Below are 18,882 nucleotides of genomic sequence, written 5' to 3'. Positions count from 1 at the left end.
TAAAAACTAATTCAATGAGGCATTTTTCTGGGACACCCTGTATGTGGTCTTCCTACTTGGATGGTACTTTGTCATATACTGTAAATATATAAATTAATTAAGCGAGTCTTCATGCACACACACACATTGAGAATTCTATTTACATAATGATTGTTATAAAATTGCCTGCCAGCTAAGCAGATGTTGTATACTGCACAAAACTGCCCGTGGCTTCCTGGTGTGTAAGTGTTGGAAAGGGGAAAAAATATTAACCTCGTTCATCACACTTTCCGCCTTCCAAATGTTACATCTTGAATCTGGAAAGTAGTTAAATACGTGTATCATGTTTCTTCAGAAGGAAAAAGAAGTCCACGCAATATTTCGTCGGGAACTTCTCTCCGGCACCTCTTCTGTCTGAACGTAGCTGACCCTCTGGCAAACCGTGAGTTGGCGTTTTCACTAATACACTGTTCAGGGATTTCATGTTCTGTGAGCGTAGGAAAACCATTGCTGTATTTGTTTCACTTCGGGACCCAATTTTCTCTTTTTAATTTACATGGGATGAGGACAGCACTCTGCATTAAAGAAGAGGCAAGAGATTCTTGTGACTTCGAGTCATCACGTGCCAGGCCCTTTGGAATCACAACACCAAGAAAATGCAGTTATCTCTGGAGTTCCGCGATCAGCCCGTGAGAGTTAAATCGGAACCACCTGATGTTGCATGCCTGCCACAACAGGGCCAGGTACATCAACAGCACTCCGGTGAGTATCTGTCAGGAGGTGATGCTTATGGTAAAGTAATGGTAAGTCTGTGTAAAATTTACACTCAGGTGGTGAGTGTTTCATAGATAGGGTCTGACTTTTTCTAGTTAAATATTTGAAGCGAATTCGGGAGGGAAAAAATCGTCCGCTATCATGGCTCCCACTAGTCCGTGAAACACTTGATACCCTAGAATGTAAAAATTGAATTTTCAAGGTTTGGAAAACCCTTGAATTTTCCACAGTCCTTGAGAACCCTCCATTTTGCATCTTTTTCTTATTCTCATGGGGCTGGTAGTTCAAATTCCTCTTATCTTGAGCTGTCCGTGGTTTTGAACTATACCGTAATTTCATGATTTTTTTCCCACGAGCCCTCTGCGGCTTATCCACCAGTGCGGCTTATCTGATGACTTTTTTTTTCTGATACCTTCCCCATACACCAATTTTAACGAAAGGGCCAACAGTGTCTCTGGAACAGCACTGCCCTGCCAATGCACAAACAGTGCGTAACAGGGATGGGTCCACATTAGAATATATTGATCTTCCTGGTGCATTCCCCAAAGCAGCTTTGATGAAAGTGGTGACAGTGATTCACGCCTTCTGGAAGACCACTGACCCATCAAGCCACGAAAAACACACAACAAGGGCACAATCTGTTCTTGGTAGAACTCTAGAGCTGACCTCCTTTGTTGCACACTATGCCGATCCCGGACTATGGACCACAGGGTTTATGGCCTTCTCTATGGTCTTCTTCGTCGCACAATTCAGTCGTCTTGTATTGCCCGCGGCTTATCTGCTGGTAAAATTTTCATACTGTTCCTAAACACGGGCCCTGCGGCTTATCTGAAGTGTGGCCTATAGGCGTGAAATTACGGTACATCTATAGAGTATTACCATGTCGTAACAGCCCGTGGCTTGTCTGCCAGAAAATTTTCAAAACGTTCCTATAGACGCGTCCTGTGGCTTATCTCTGGTGCGGCTTATACGCGTGAAATTACGGTAGTTACAAAACCACGGGGATTAGCAGTCTTTGCAATAGGAACCTAGCCTAACAATTCGAACCAAATTAATTCGCACAACGCTACCACATAGAAGAGAACCACATTGAAAACAGAGCCGTCTGTCAACAACGAGTGGGATCCCAGAAAGGATGCAAAGGGCGACATCCAATGAGACAGCAGGAGACGAGCACTCATCCCTATCGTGACTGTGCGCGTTTGGAAGGGGTCCGATCGTAGTGTTCTGAATGCACACGGCATGACGCTGCATTTTTCAATATCGATTCGCTCAACTGTAGCCCACTACAGTTCTCATAAATTTTCTACTGACAACAATTATCGTCCTGCCCTTCGGACAAGGACGCCAGGCCACTTTGCAACGAGCATTGTTTTTGTCAATCTGCCACGTGATTGGAATTCGGGGCAGGGAGAAATCTGGTTCAACAGGAACCAGTCATAAACTGATTCTCGCAAGGGGATAATTGGGGATAATCGGGCTTAACTCGAAAAAGTAAGACCCTGCTTATAGAATGCTCTTGGGGAACATGACACGGTGATATCCTATAGATGTACCGTAATTTCACGCCTATAAGCCACACTTCAGATAAGCCGCAGGGCCCGTGTTTAGGAACATTATGAAAATTTTACCAGCAGATAAGCCGCACTCGCAGATAAGCCGCGAGCAATACGAGACGACTGATTTGTGCGACAAAGGATACCGTAGGGAAGGCCATAAACCCTGTGGTTCATACTCAGGGGTTGGCATGGTGTACAACAAAGAAGTTCTAGTGTTCTAGCCAGGCGTGGATCTAGGGGGGGAGGGGGTCCAGGGGTTCAGACCCCCTCAATTCCAGACTTAAACATAGGGTTCAATGGGTCAATCCCAGCATGCACCTGGCACTTGTCCATAGCGGACTCCCCCCCCTCGGAAAAATCCTAGATCCACCCATGGTTCTAGCAAGATCGGATTGTGCCCTTGTTGCGTGTTTTCCATGGATCGACGGGTCAGCGGCCTTGCAGAAGGCACGAATCAGTGTTACCACTTTGGTTAAAGCTGCTTGGAGGAGGACCTTGGAAGGAGGACCTTGGGAAATTTGGGCTGCAGGACCACAGTCATGCAGATGATCGTACCATGCATTTTTTCCAAAATCATTTGAAAGCGACTGTTCAATGCATATATTGCGCCCATATACGAGCAAAAGTGCGTGCGGGCACACAAACTCAATGTGGACCATCGAGAACCATTTGTGTCCACCTCAACTGAGCGAGGTATTCTGCTTTTCTCGTCTAAGGTTTTCACCGTTGGTTGCTAGGTATTCACTGAGCTTCGTGAGACAAGGTGCTAGTGAAGAAAGATGAAAGTCACTGAAAAGGTTAGCTAGCTGTAGGATTCGAACCCACATCTTCTGGATTGACCTGATCTGGATCTACCAATTGAGCTAAGCTAACACGCCTTCTCAGCGTCTTCTAGGGTGTGTCATCTGAAGGGACAAACCAGCCACTCTCTCTCACTCATCCTCCTTTCGATCTTACATTTTTGCTCACTCACACGCACATTCATATGACAGGATCAACGCAGGTGGCAACTGGTGCCAGTCTTTTTTCTTTATTGGTTGTGCGATTATGCATCTTAATGTTGAAATGCCGTTCAGAACGAATCTGTATTCTAATGTACTGTGTTGTAACGTTATCTAGGGCCTGACTTTTTAGGGTTAAACCCGTATCCGCCCGATATGTACCCCCGGAACGAAATCTGTAAAATTCGGGTTTAACCCGAATCTACCCGAAAACATCCGGGTCGTGTGGCACACTCATAAGCGTGCATTAAAATAAAGTTCCATGTTAAGACAAATTTTTATTAAACAAAAAAAAATCACCCAAATTCCTGACAACAGAATATGCCGTAATGGGATTTAACCCGAATACACCCGAATTTTCTAATGAAAAATATCACTCGATATTTACCCCCCGAATTTGGCCAAAAATAAAACCCGAAAAAGTCAGGCCCTAGTTATAACACGTACAAATAAAATGGGAAAGCTGTAGCAGAGATGTCACCATTGTGCCACGATTCTTTCCGTGACTAAGAAAGATTTCTTAAGTAGAACCTTCACCAAGCATACCCCCACCCCACCCACTGAAAGCTCGGGACCCTCCCAGCAGCGAAATCACCGGTTTGCTGCACATTGTATGGTGCAGAACAATATGAAGAACAATTGTTGCGTGGTGAAATGTGCGTCCACCTATGAAGCGGACCGCCTGGAACGAAATTTTCTTTGTTTCCTTGGCAGCCTCGTGAAAAGGAGAGAAGACTGAAGCACAGTTAAACGTACAGTAAAACGTTGCAGTGGAACGTGTTCACTTGCAGTGATGTTAAAGGAGTATGGAAATCATTTGGAACGTATATTTTTGCACCGCTTGATATGAACATATACTACCTTCATAAACTGTCACGCAAAATATTTCCTTCGAAAAGCCTGAATTTCCGGAGAAAATTAGTTTGCAAGAATGCGCTCCGCGGCGACAGTCTCCCCCAAGCCGAGTCTGGCGTGTGGTGACGTCAGGCGGCCAACCACTTCATTGGCTGCCGGAAGCGCCCGCTCCCCGCCAGAATCGTCTGCTAGCTCTGGAATCGTGGCGACTTACCGGCTGAGACGCTGTTGCTATTTATTTGACATTCACTTGCGTTCTTACATGATTTGTCTCGTACGTTTTGCATAAAACAAGACTGCGGGCAGTGTAAAAGGTGTGGCTAGGCCTCTGTGTTGCAGTGACTGCACGGGTTGAGGTGGATTGTACGCGGTAGTGGTTTCTGTTCTGATCGTGCTGAAGTGTCGTTAATTAGTGAACAGTATCGTGCCTGTGTGTGCAGCATACAGGGTGTCCCAGAAAACGTGTCATTGAATTATAATAAAAACAACTACGTCACCTAGAATCATGCGGTCAACAGCATTTGTTCTTATTAGGTTTTTGCCACCTCCTAGTGTGAATGTCATGTACTCCAAGTTTAATTACGTAAATGTTTGCAAACTGAACTCGGAAATTTGCCAAGTAAAGGTCACTTTTTTACCCCACCAATGTGAAGAGCGTGCCGAATTCACTCAAATTCATGATAATTCACAGTGATATTCACGAGCTATCTCATCGGAAAAAATAGCTGAATATCATGCTTTTCGGAGCACCGGACCATAGCGCGCGATGACTTTTTGAGCGCAGTCGCTCTCAGTGCGACGAAAGGAGGTTCCGAAGCCAGCCCACAGAGTGATAGTAGAACAAGTAACAGTTCCTAAAATTGGGAGAGGGAAAGCATTATCCCAGCGAAAGTCGGACGTGATAAGCCATGCCTGTTTTATCTCTTTTTGCGATGTCGGGGAGGGCTCGGTTTCAACCTCCTTTCGTCGGACTGACAAAGATTGCGCGGAAAAATTCATCGTGCCCTATTCTGTGCGACCTCCGTAGAGCATTATGTTTGGCTATTTTTTCCTATGGGATAGCTCCTGAATATCCCTGTCAATTATCATTGATTTGAGTAAATTAGACACGCTCTTCACATTGGTGGGGTAAAAAAGTGACCTTTACTAGGCAAATTTCCGACTTAAGCTCGGAAAAATTTACATAATTAAACTTACGTTACACGACATTCACATGAGGAGCTGGCAAAAACCCAGTAAGAACAAATGCCATTGACCGCATGACTCTAGGTGGTGTAGTTTTTTTATTATAATTCAATTACACGTTTTCTGGGACACCCTGTATATGATACGACTAAATACATTCCTGTCAGTTGGAGATTTATTCCACGTGTCATTGTTGTATGCTGCGTATGACCACTCAAAAAAGAAAATGCTTATTTGGCCACGTGTTTTGGGGTTTCCCACAGATCGCTAGCGGATGAACTCTACTGACTTTATTTTGGTATTCATGTTGTTGTGCTTGTGGAGACGTCGCGCTCCTGGTATCAGTAAGATATGGTAAGCGCGGAGCTATGCATTCATTGGTCCGCTCTTTCGCCTCAGAGATGCCAGTGTCCATGCGGTTCAGAGCCCATAGTGTTGACCACAACACGGAGAAGTCATGATGGTCGACGACCTCTTCAAGTGAAAACACTGGTCACTGCGCCGCGTCTTCATGACTATGCATTTGTAACCAAGAAGAGGCACAATATTTCGATCTGAATGTTCGTTCACACTTAGCAGCATCACTTACCAGCCTCCAGTACATTCGTGTGGCGAAATCGAAGCTGGCGGAGCTTAGGCTCCAACTCCATAAAAGGTTTCGTTAAGAAGAGCAGACGTGTCGCCTGAAGAGTGTTCAGTTCATCACCTGTCCTTTCCACGACGTCCGATGAACAACAACGCTTCCTGCTCGGTCGGCTTGGCGGCACCGCGACACCGGAGAAACCGCAAAAAAGAAAGAAAAAGACGGCGCGGCCATATGACGTCAGCGGCTGGCAGCCGAGTTGAGGCGGCATTTCTGCCGCGAGATTCAAAGCTCCCTCGCGCTCCAGGATTGCGCGCTACGCTCAAACTCTTTGTGCGAATATGCATCACAGGGCTCAGAATCACAATTTCTGCTTCTCCCGTCATATTTTATTCCGATGATTTCCATGCTCCTTTAACCACTGTCGGGAAGCTACGCAAACTTCATTCACCGTTTCTTTTAGTAAATAGATAGATCTCCGTGGATGCCCAACAAATAACACCGTTATATGTAATCACAATTTTGCTGAAAGTGCTAAGTCAAATGATCCGAGAAGTACTTCGTATGTTCTATCTATAAAATGTCCTTCTATTGCCCTCCACTATGTTCATTTTTGCGCGAGAGCATGGACCCTCCATCGGGCATGCAGAACAGCCATGACTGATGCTCTAATATTACACACGTGCCACGTCTCTGCGCTCTACAGTCGTAGTCGTTCTCAAACTGGACGATGGCACACTGCTCCATGTAACACCCATAGCTTACTGCTTTTGTGTTCTGAAGATTGTTGTGCTTGCAGTGGACGTGATGCAGCAGGCCGCATATAGACCAGAATTTTCGCCGTCCTCACGGCGCGGCCATTTAGAGCGACCGTCGCGCCATCATGCGAGTATTTCCTGCACGGACTGCGGGCGCTTCGGTTCAGTCCATTCGCGAAGCTGTGGGTTCGGGATATGGATCGTTGTTCGTGCGCACCGTTGCCCTGACAGAAGCATAAGTGTATATTTTTATGCATATGAGTTGCGTTTCATAAGACTTAGAAATAAAACAGAGCAAAAACCGAAGTCGGCAAAGGGTGTGGCATCTAGTAAACTTCAGCGATAGCGCAGGCGCTACATGCATTTCCTAGCTTGTCGAACCATACATCGAAGATAGTTATGTTCTCTATATGTATGTTTCTTCTATGTACATGTGGTGTAGTCTCAACGCAAAGTGTTTGCAGTGTGGCGTGAAAGACTATAACATTGCGGGTAGTATTCAATGGACTTTACGGAATTAAACAAGTACACGTGTGAAGCAAGGACCCCACACTCAAACAGTAATATCAACTGCATCATTATTGCTGACTGTCGTTAATAGTTCATGGTACAACAGGTTGTTAGCTCATAATGCCCCATACTTCGATTTTTTATGACGCTCTTCGCTCGAAAACAGCCCGCAGACCGACTGGCATAAAAGGTTACACTGACAAAAACGCTCAGCGGTAAAGCAAAAAAGTTTCTTATCACTTATCCGCAATATGGAATTTAAAACGCATGCTAGCTCTGTTACGTTGCATGAACAAGATTTTCATAATTTCATTTTCCGGGTTGCTTACTCAAACTTGTTTATGCTGTGCACCACTAGGAATTTCGTAGTTTGCGATGAACGCCGGGAAGTTAGCTGTGTATCCTCAGTTAAAATTTCCTTGAACCTTAAACAACAACTATTACGGTAAGCTTAATTAGTTAAGGCATTGGCTGCTGTGTACATATTTTGCATTGAAATGCGTAATGAAACAATCTTCGGACTTAAAATAACGTTTTTCCGGATGCGGCAAAATGAACGCGTTATTATACACCACAATTTCTTTTTGGGTGACTACGTAAAACAGTGTGCATCAACATGACAGCGGTTCGAATTCCAGACGCCTCTCAAGCGCTGTGGGGACTCTGTGCAGCTGGTGTACATGCAATGCAATAGCCCTTTCGCCTTCATTCGTATTACAAATCCCGTGCATTTTGCTCGCATTTGTTCTTCGTAAAATCAACCACAGAACAGAACAGTGTCATCCAGAAAAATATATGTTGTTGATTCAGAATAATCCAGGCCGTACGAAAATGCCACAAACTAATACCGCGCCTGCAGTGAACTAGCATTCCGACAGCTTCACACGCAGTCCACGCGCCGAACGCGCTCGCAGGTGGCGCGCTGTGTCGAGAGTACGGGGAGTGTCTGGTTCGCTCTGGTTCGTAGCTAAAATTCTGGTCTATAGGCAACACCGCAGAGTGTGTTACGAGCCCCGGGAAAAGTACCCACTCCTCCCACTAGGGGATTCGCTTGTGGCGCCCCCTATAGGCGCTGTACGGGGCGTATGCCCCTTCACCCTTCCGAAACCCAAATCCTTTCCCCCAACAACCCTTTCCCACGCTTCCATTCGTGCCCCATTGGCTGTGGTGTAGCCCCGACTTTTCGTTACTGGCGATAGCGCACACCTCTAGGTGCAATATATAGTTAAAGTAGGTTTAGAAAAAGTATGGATGTGGCCATCATGTGACCCGAAGCTTTACACTGTGGCTTACTTCTCTCCTTTTTGTTTTACTTCAGGAGTGACGGCTGGGACGTGTGACGTTAAAGATGAACCTCGAGAGGAGTCTTCAAAGGAACATGCAATCATGGAAGTCAAAACGGAGCCTTATAACGTTGCGATCTTGACTGGACTGGACAAAATGGGACACAACTGTGATTCTACATCAGAAGGTAAATACAAAATGGTCGAGGACATTTAGTCAACACCAAACTCAATAGCGTGACAAAAAGAGGGATCAACAGAAATGCACTTTAGTTTTCTGACAGGCAGGTATCAGATTTCATGCTCACGTTCTGTTCAATGGAAGATTCTGAAAGTTATGGAAAATAGACGTGGAGATTCTTTATCAAATTTCACGTCACCGTTGCATCTCAATATAAGTAGATAATGACCAAGTTGCATTTTTTGTGCTCATGCGGCTCCTCTGTAATAGATGTCTTCCATGTGTTTTGCCTCTCTTTCCTAGTTATGCAATTGGTAGGAATTCCTGTTAGTAATTAAGTATGTTGTGTAAAAATTCGAGCTTCGAAAACTACGGTCGATTCTGAAGCCATTCCAGAGGTGTTCAGCTGTGTTAGTTCCTCTTCCGAATTTTGTGATGCGTTTGAAAAATCCGCATTTAAAAAGGGATTTCACTTAGTGTGCTGAAAATAAGTATGGATTTGAAGTGATTTGATTTACTCAAATAAATTTAAATCGGATTCGGATTTGATTTAAATCCGTTTTGTCTCCTCAAATCCCCCACACTGTACGGAGGTGGTTGTCATGTGACTCGAAGCCTCGCAAATATGGCTTACTTCTCCCCTTTTTTGTTTTACATTCAGGAGTGACAGCTGGGATGTGTCACGTTAAAGAAGAACCTCAAGAGGAATCTTCAAATGGACATTGTATCGTAGAAGTCAAGACAGAGCCTTACAATGTTGCACTCTTGACAGAACAGGACCAGATGGGATACAGCTGTGACTCAACATCAGAAGGTAAATACAAAATGGTCGGGGACATTTAGTGAACACCAAACTCAATAGCATGATACGGACAAAACGTGGGATGCAACAGCAGTGCACTTTAGTTTTCTGACAGACAGACACGTATCAGCTCTCCAGAGCATGCTTCTGTTCTATGGAAGGTTCTCAAAGTGGGCAAAATAGATGTGGAGATTCTTGGTTATATTTCACATCATGCTCACTCTCGAATGTCGGGAAATCTTGATCGAGTACAAACGTCATTGCCATACATGCCATTGACGAGCACGGAAAAAGAAAAAAAAGTTAAGTTTTCTGTGAACTGTACATTCCGATGTGGCGAGCACTGGATGTTTGTAAGTTACGGATGGAAATCTCATTTTTCTTTTCGGACGCGGCAGCGATTATCGCAAATTCCTCACCGTCTCAAAAAAGCTGGATTTTTTTGGACCGCAGTATAATCACAAAACACCACAGCAAAACAAAATCGAGAACGAATGTAATTAAGGAGCAACTGCATAGTAGCTCTCACAGCAGTGGTTATGCATGCCCGTTCCAGCCAATTACATCATTTCATGTGGCAACACCAATAACCGATAACAATGTTAATGTTACGGCAAACTGACTTCTCCCTCCGTCCCCTGGGAAGCAGGATTGCTCCCTCTTACCCGCGCATGGGAATGGCACATGGGATGCCGTAAAGAGGTGTCAGCTGCCTACGAAATAGAACGTGTCAAACGAAAGGAGTTCATTAAACTGAGTGCAGGTATACATTGTCATTTATGTGGAACTGTACGTGCAATGGAAATAATATGTTAAAATGGAGGTTTCCGTTAGTCCTTTACCAAACCGCTACAGTTAGTTTGAACAACCAAGCCCGATTTCCCCCCGATTTTAGCGAAATGGAAGTTTTTTTCACCCGAATTCGCATGAATTTAGTGCACACGTTCGTTTGCCTGATTTTCACAACCCGAATTTATTTAAAAAATATTTCCCGAAAACTTCAGGCTCTACTCATCGCTAACAAATCTACCGCTCCTGCGAGACGTCTTACTCGTGTCAAGAGCCTATCCAAGAATCCAATCCAGATGCCTATCCAATCCAAGAGCCTATCCAAACAGAGTCGGTTTCCATTGCTCGAAGGTACGATAAGGGAAAAATAAATTGGCTTTAACGCAACAGAGCTTGATCGCAATGGCACAGCTAGCACACACCACGCGCGTGATTAGAACGCGCTAGTTATGAAAACTTTGCACCATCACCACAAGTGGTAAACAGCGGTAAACAGGAACACCTTCTGGCCGAGCCAAACAGGCGTATTACTGCTTGGTGCGACATGAGAAGTAGGAAGCGAAGCAGGAGTGGGTTCAGTGCAATGTTTACGAGGGCTGGGACATTGGAATTGCGTACGTTCCGAAGTAGGATGGTTACCACAAAAAATGTTTCAACTCGCCCTTTCCCACATGGCATATATTGCTCGTTGGGCTCATTGCTCATCAAGTCTCTCAAAGACCGTTTAGTAGAAGTACCAGAGCATAAGGGGCAGAGTGCACCGAGCGCGTTGGGCAGAGACGTAAAGTCAGTAGTGATGGCCACTAACGGCTTCTAAAGTAGTTTAACTACAACTACCTCGCGATGGAGTAGTTTAACTAGTAGTTCAACTACCGCAATGTATTTTGGCTACATCTATAACTACTTAACGTTGTCCATCACTAATCCCATTCTGAATATAGTCCACTTGCCGGGAGTTGACATCTTTAATACGTGTAGTTTGAAACGCACCGGCTTTCAACAAACAACCAGGCCCCCTCCCAGAATGCTACGCTCCTCTTTTACGTAAACACCCGGTGACGACCAGGACAGCGTCATTCTGATGATGGGACTCGAATGGGACCCGAAACGTTAACTGTATTTTGTACCGTTTGTTGAAAGCCGGTGCGTTTCAAACTATTAAATATTCCCATTCTGTAGTGTTCTTGGACACCTAAATATGAGTCACGAGCAGCGATAAGAGCGGAGATTTAGTACACTTGCACAACACAATTGCTCCGCACCTCCGTTCTCGTCAAACAAGTACTTCAAGGTAGAAGTTGGAAGCACAATCGTGCCGTAAGGCTTGCGGCAAAATCGGAAGAAGTAGTAGGCGCCTGCAGGTACCTAACTACTGTAGTTAACTACTCGAAATAGTAGTTTAACTAGTAGTAGTACTTCTTCCTTTCTCTCTCGGCCGACGTCACCGTGCATTCGTCGTACCACTCCTGCTCTGTTTTTTTCACTCTTGGGGAAGCAGATGACAGTTGTTTCTTTCCACCTGTGTCTGAGCGATCTAATCCCCAAATCTTTGTCCATTGTTTTCTTTCTTTCGTGAAATGTAACGCAGAGGCTACATGCAGGGTGACGTAAAGTGTTGGCCTTCGGAAGGGAAAGTTTTTTAGACTCCTCTCCACGTTCCTGTTTTGTTTTGATAGCTCGGTTATTCGAGGCATAATTCGTCACACGAGAAACAAACAAAGTTGATGGCAGGTATTGTGCAGCAATTTTTGCACCGATCGTTCCGAAATATCCCTTTAATACCGCTGAAAGAGCACAGAAAGTCCCAAAGGCTCCAGTTCCTTTTTCAGTTGCTCAATGGTCAATTTCGAATCCATCATCGGGACGACGTTGCTCCGCACGTACCCAGATCAACGCGGCTAAGCTGTCAGCTCATCGCACTCAAAGCATTCCAGCGGAGGACTGACTGCTTTAAATACTCGTTCATTTCCACCAACCATCGAAGAATGGAATTCTCTGTCTCACACCGCTGAGGTCTCAGATCGCTGTCTCACGCTATTAACAGATGCGTATACGAAGAGGGGAGTCAAGTCCTGTAGATCACATAAACAAAATACAGAAGCCGACACTGAAGATTTTTGTTTAAGTTTAATTTGTACAAGCTTTCACGTGGAGGTCCACGCTTCCTCAGGTACAAAGTGAAGTGGTGACACACATAAGTATATATAGTATAGACATATACACTGCTGTACAAAGAAAGGGAAGAGGAAAGGAGATATGGTGCCACATGTCTGTGTACAATGAATAGCTGGGCAGACGGATAGGTGACCTCTAACCGTTTAAGAACAGTAAAAGGTGTTGTTGTGAACAAAAAGGCTCGCCAACCCAGTTTCGCGGAAGGGGGGTCAGGAGTATGGGAAACGAGTGGCCCAGAATGGACAAAAGGGAAGGTTACGGATTATCTAACGGAGTACCAGATGATGACTGAAAGTGGGGATTCAAGAATTGTGCACAAATAAATATAGATATATAACTATTAAATTTACATAAGCGGATATAACGAGCCAGGACTAAGATTCAGACCATTTGGTGCGAGACACTTGAATTGCGAAATTAAGTAGGACTCTCTATTCTTACGTTTAATGTCGGTGCGGAACCCAGATTCTAGCAATATAATTTTCAAATCAGTTTCAAAATCGGGATTAGGTTGATTGAAGTGAATGGCGACAGGAGTTTGGCGGGCATTTAGGATATCAAATTTGTGGCCATAAAATATTTTTCTCATTGTGTTGGAGGTTTCACCGATGTATTGTGAATTGCACTTCCAGCAGAATATCAAGTAACAAATATTGGGTGAATTACAGTGGAGTGAATGACGAATTTTCAAACAGAAGTCACCCAAAGTGCTACGGGCAATGGTGGACGGCGCGATAAATTTACAGGTCTGGCACCGTGTACTACCACAGGGATAACAACCCGGCGAGCGCTTCATCATGCATGATGACGTGAGGATGTCGCGCAAATTTTTCGATCTACGGAATGCTACTAATGAGGGAGTGGAAAAAATTTCCTTTAATTGCTCATGCATGTAATATATTGAGGTGGCGTCTAAGAATGGAATTGGTATTGACAAGTGATTTATGATATGTGGTGGATAAAACTACATTACTTAAGTCCTCTTTGCGTTTCGGGGTGAATAAGGACTCCCTGGATAGGCTAGATGATTTGGCAAACGAGTCATGGATGAGTTCAAATGGGTAATTTCTTTTTTCGAAATCAGATACCATTTGCTGAGCATGTTTTACAAAATCAGTCTGATCTGAGCAGATTCGTTTCAGGCGCAAGAACTGACCATATGGAATACTCCTTTTCTGGTGATTGGGATGATAGCTTTCATAGTGGAGATACTGGCGCTTGTCCGTTGGTTTCTTGTATAGTTCAGTGGTCAGCCTACCAGATTTACATGACACTGTCACATCAAGGAAGTTGATGGATGACCTTGAATAGTTACAGGTAAATTTAATTTTGCTATGCAGAGAATTGAAGTGATCAAAAAATGACTGCAGAGATACCTCATCACCAGACCAGAGGACAAAAATGTCGTCGATGAACCTGAGATATATAAGTGGCTTAAGGGCCATTAAGCCATTAGTGAAAGGCCTAAACGCGGTTACGTGATGCGATATATGTGCCTTGTTGTAAATTATTTTGTAATTTCTGTGCCCCTCCTACTTTGACCCTTTTAGGGTTTGTAGAGTATCTCACCAATAAACATAAAATTTAGTGCTGTGTATGTGGGACATAAGCCCCATGAGAGAACTGATGTTCTGAGGCTGGAACAACATCAATCACATATAATGCCTCAAGTGCCTAAGAAATTAACGATGAAAGATGAAAGTCACTGAAAAGGTTAGCCAGCTGTAGGACTCGAACCCACATCTTCTGGATTACCGGTCCAGGGCTCTACCAATTGAGCTAAGCTAACACGCCTTCTCAGCGACTTCCAGGGTGCGTCATCTGAAGGGACAAACCAGTCACTCTCTCTCACTCAACCTCCTTTCACTCGTACATTTTTGCACACTCATACACACATTCATGCGACAGGGATAGACGCAAGCGGCAAACGTTGAACATGAGAGAACTGATGTTCTGAGAAATGTAAGAGTGAAAGGAGGTTGAGTGAGAGAGAGTGACTGGTTTGTCCCTTCAGATGACGCACCCTGGAAGTCGCTGAGAAGGCGTGTTAGCTTAGCTCAATTGGTAGAGCCCTGAACCGGTAATCCAGAAGATGTGGGTTCGACTCCTACAGCTGGCTAACCTTTTCAGTGACTTTCATCTTTCAATATAAGACCCAGTTAAGGCTCAAACGCGAAAAAGTGTTGCTCGTTCTGCGCGTCCTTGTGACGTGTTGGTGGCATTGCTGCATTTTCCATGCATGGCATGAATCTTTGCCTGGTGTTGGAAGTGTCAAAGTACAAGGGTCCATCTATCTTCTTGAAGGGCACAACGAATGAGAACAACTCGGGTGGTGTGGTAAGAGCTTAGGGACAGAGCACATTTTGGACCAACTTTTTTTTGGTTGGTTTTCGGAACATTTTTGGCCGGTTAGCGTTCTCGAAGGAACCCGAGATTATTCGTGTTTGTAAAGGAGGTGGAGGAGAGGACTCTACCTGAGTCCCTGACTGGTGATGATCGAATGTTCCTGACTCGTTCTCGAAGTTGGACCCCCCTAACCGCTTTGGGCGAGCGTCGCTTGTCTTCAGAAAAACAGCTTTCTTTTGATTGCTTTGGAAAATTGTGACTCGTCCACACGACGTTCTGGTTCTGCAAGGGTGTAGGGGGCAGCACTGTATGTCTCGGAGTGAGCTTCGTGTCGCCGTTTGAAGCTATAAACGTGAGCTGACAGCGCAGGATTTTAAACAGTTTTTAAACCTCTCGTGCATCGCATATGACACAAAAACAAAGTTACCACGAAATTTGTGAGGACTCTGGCGTTCACACCAGCGATATATGCCCGGGAAGGAGAGACGAAAGTGGTGATTTGGAGCGTCTGAGCTCTTTGGGCAAAGAGGACAATCACAGTGTGGCTGGTTCAGCAAACAGCCATCACTGGTGTTCTGACAACAAAAAATGACCAGCCGTCTTCTCCTCGTCGGTCCCCATTCATTCTCGGGGTATTCGGGAAGCATTTTGATATTTCGGGTGTTGATGAATTTACCGAATACTTTGAGCTTCCTACATTTGTGTATTCTCTCTGTCACCTTTCTGCAGAATGTAATATCTCCGCCATCTTTTTACGTAGAGCAGGAATTTTTGCGCCAGCCTCTATGGAATGCCACGTACTGCGAAGAAGAAAAAAATACCAATTTCGTGAACAAAATTAGGTATTTTTCAAAATGTTCGAGGGGTTAAATTTTAATAGGGACTTTGGGCACAAGGCACAGGGCAGGTTGAGAGGACTATCTTAGCTGCAAGCCATACTTTGCGTCTAACAGATCCTGAAGCACGCACGTGCGTGAAAATATCCTATACCCAAACTTTGATATGAGTATGAGCCGAAGCTACGGCGAGGGTGGAAAAAACGAAAGCTTATGTTCCGCATACACGCCAGTAAAGAAATATGAACGATTTTTTTCCAGACTCGAAAGGGCAGAGCTCGTACATCGTTGGCTAGTTTTGGCTGGAATGGCTCAGCTGTGCCAAATTAGCATAATGGATCGGAAGCCCTTCCTGTTCACAGTCACATGATGGCGGAGATATAACCGTGCCTAAGTAAGCATAACCTAATTATATGACACTGAAGCAAAAATTAACAAAAATACTCATACAAAAAAAGAAAAGAAACAAAATGCTGTGACAGTCTCGAACTGAGCTCAGGCTGTTCTATCCGAGAGTCCTACACTTCACTTCTTGGCAAATACCGTAGCGTGTTGCGAGCTGCTTCGAGCTTGTGGCCTCAGTCGTGCATAACGGCGATTATTTGTGCAGTTGGAAGGCAAACGGCACGACAAGGCCTTGTGAATGTGGTGCCACCTAGTTTTTCAAAAATCCAGAATCAGAGATACTCCTTGTCTGGTATGCCCTCGTAATGTCCGACTTGTGATATTACAGTCCAAAGAGACAGCACTAATACAATCAATATTAAGGACAAGCCTAGAGGCACTTGTTATCAAGAATGCTCTGGTTGCGCTTCTTCATGTGCACAGTTTAAGATCGGCACAGCAACAGTTGAACTGCAGCTCGACAGCACTGCACTAATGACTATGAACGATCGACATGCTGGGCAACATAGAGACCAGAGCAAGCAATCTGCACTTGCATGCATGTTGAAAGCCAGCCTCGAATGCCACATTTTTGCATACTGTCACAATGAGTCTGAAAAGTGTTCCACTACTCTTCCAACAGATGCTCACATGGGAGAGAAGGGTTCTGAATGCAACATCTACCCCTCTGCATTCTCGTGGTCTAGAAGTGTGGAGGACCAAGTGGCGACGCATGCTGACAACAGGGCATACAAGGGCAATGTCTGCCCTGCAGAGTTCAGCCTGAGCGGGAACACACAGCAGCACGAGCAGATAGATTCATGGAAGAATCCATACAAGTGCGATATCTGCCCTGAGAAGTTCACCCGCAGTTGGCACCTACAGCAGCACAAGCGGACACACACAATCAAGAAGACATACAAGTGCGATGTCTGCCCTGCGAAGTTCAGCCGCAGTTGGCACCTACAGCAGCACACGCGGACACACACAGGCGAGAAGCCATACAAGTGCGATATCTGCCCTGCGAAGTTCAGCCGCAATTGGTACCTACAGCAGCACAAGCGGACACACACAGGCGAGGAACCATTCAAGTGCGATGTTTGCCCTGCGAAGTTCAGTCAGAGCGGGCACCTACAGGTTCACAGGCGGACACACACGGGCGAGAAGCCATACAAATGCGATGTCTGCCCTGCGGAGTTTAGCAGGGGCGGGAACCTAGAGCAGCACAAGTGGACACACACGGACGAGAAGCCATACAAGTGCTGTCTCTGTCCTGCAGTGTTCAAACAGCGCGCAACCTTGTCACATCACAAGCGAAAACATACAGGTGAGCTGCCATAAAATTGCATCCTCTGTCCTGCAATGTTGATCCACAACCCAAACTTGCAGTGTGATACAAGTGTGGTCTCTGTCCTGCAGAATATCGCAACCAGGCACCATGAGGTGAGAAGCCATAAATGAGCATTCTCTATTCTGCTGACCTGAGGCACAGCACAAAGCTGCAGTGTAACAAGAAGACCTACATGGGTGTGAAGTCATACAAATGCAGCCTCTGTGCTGCAGAGTTCGTGTAGAGCAGGAACATACAAAGTTAGAGATGAAGCTGCTAGAGCTAGTTCAACCAGAGCAACAAACCTGTGGCTTAACCGACATCACGCGTGCGGTGACTTTTTCGCCGGCATGGCATCACGAGGTACTGGGACTCAGCTGGGTGTGTTGTTTTGTGGTGTGGTGTGCGGGCGCCGGTAGTTTGGGTGGAGTAGAAAGAGACGCAGTATGTTGAGGACTGTGAGAAATGTATTTAGCAAAAAGAAAGCCAGAAAAGTAGCCAAAAAATAGCCAAGTAGCCAACTCCATTTTTAACACGCCAGACGAAACCAAAAGTAGCCCAATCTGGCAACCCTGGTCCTTGGCTGTCGCATGTCCTTGACGCAGACACCTGAAGAAGCACATGCTAATGCACATATAGGAGAACGCTGTACCGATGCGATGATTATCCCACCGTATTTTGGTTGTGTTGGACATTTTGAAACTCTCACTCCTGAACAGGGCGAGGGTAAAAAGAGCTGGGTTGGGTGGTGACACATGTGAAACAAACAAAAAAAAAACATTGAAGGGACACTCATACAGTGGCTGCGAACTGCCAACCAAGGTTTACTTCCATGAACAGCATGCATTGTATTGTTTCCCTTCTGCCTCTGTGTTCCTTTCTTTATTCGTTTGCCTTTTATTCCCTTCTATTTATTCCTGTTTATTATGACGATGAATGCTTCATTTACTTGCATCTCCTCAGCTGAAAACGTAAACGAATAAATCCACCCAGTGAAATAAAAGAAATATTTCTACAAGACGTAACGCGTTGTAAGAAGAATCCCTACGGTTACATTTTGTGTTACAAGCATGTGTTGTGGAATGCGTTACAATTTGTAACAATTTGTAACAATTTGTGAGTGACATCTCAGGAGAAATCCCGGAAAGACAATCGTGCATGATATGAGATATTAAAGGCTGTGACCTCAGTCTCGAGAACGTTTTTTCTTTTTTTCAACCGAGAGGGTTGACTGGAGACTGCAACTACTAAGAAGAGATGAAGAAGAAATGGTCTCGTTCCGTTATATGCGCTTGAAAGGAATGAAACATGCACGCATCTCTGCACTTAACCTAGTCAAAACATGCAGTAAAAATGTGTCATATATGCAGTGATGGGCAGTACTTCAAGTACCAAGTACTCAAGTAGTACTTTAAGTACATTTCTGTGTACTTGTACTTTACTTTAAGTACATTTGGAATTGGGTACTTTGTACTGTACTTCAAGTACTTTTTTCCGAGTACTTTCCCATCAAGTACTCAAGTACCCAAACTTGGACTGCAGACAAAAAATC

At 44.9% G+C, this 18,882-nt stretch overlaps 2 protein-coding genes across 2 annotated transcripts in view; both read left to right on the top strand.

Moving 5' to 3' along the window:
• Nucleotides 1-8,500: 8,500 nt before the first annotated feature.
• On the top strand, nt 8,501-18,340 carry LOC135375784 (zinc finger protein 239-like). The gene is made up of 4 exons (XM_064608422.1): nt 8,501-8,675; nt 9,330-9,482; nt 16,644-17,327; nt 17,420-18,340. The coding sequence occupies exons 1-4, from the start codon at nt 8,591-8,593 to the stop codon at nt 17,440-17,442; spliced, it is 945 nt and encodes a 314-aa protein (XP_064464492.1). The 5' UTR covers nt 8,501-8,590; the 3' UTR covers nt 17,443-18,340.
• Nucleotides 17,458-18,882, top strand: part of LOC135375777 (zinc finger protein 135-like) — a 23,271-nt gene continuing 21,846 nt past the window's right edge. The window contains exon 1 of the mRNA XM_064608413.1: nt 17,458-17,527. Within this exon, the coding sequence (XP_064464483.1) occupies nt 17,458-17,527 (70 nt within the window). The remainder of the gene's footprint in view (nt 17,528-18,882) is intronic.

The sequence above is a fragment of the Ornithodoros turicata genome, unplaced genomic scaffold, assembly GCF_037126465.1.
Source record: "Ornithodoros turicata isolate Travis unplaced genomic scaffold, ASM3712646v1 ctg00000945.1, whole genome shotgun sequence".
Lineage (NCBI taxonomy): Eukaryota > Metazoa > Arthropoda > Arachnida > Ixodida > Argasidae > Ornithodoros > Ornithodoros turicata.
The sequence above is the reverse complement of the archived record's forward strand: the minus strand, read 5'-3'. Positions and strand labels throughout refer to the sequence as shown.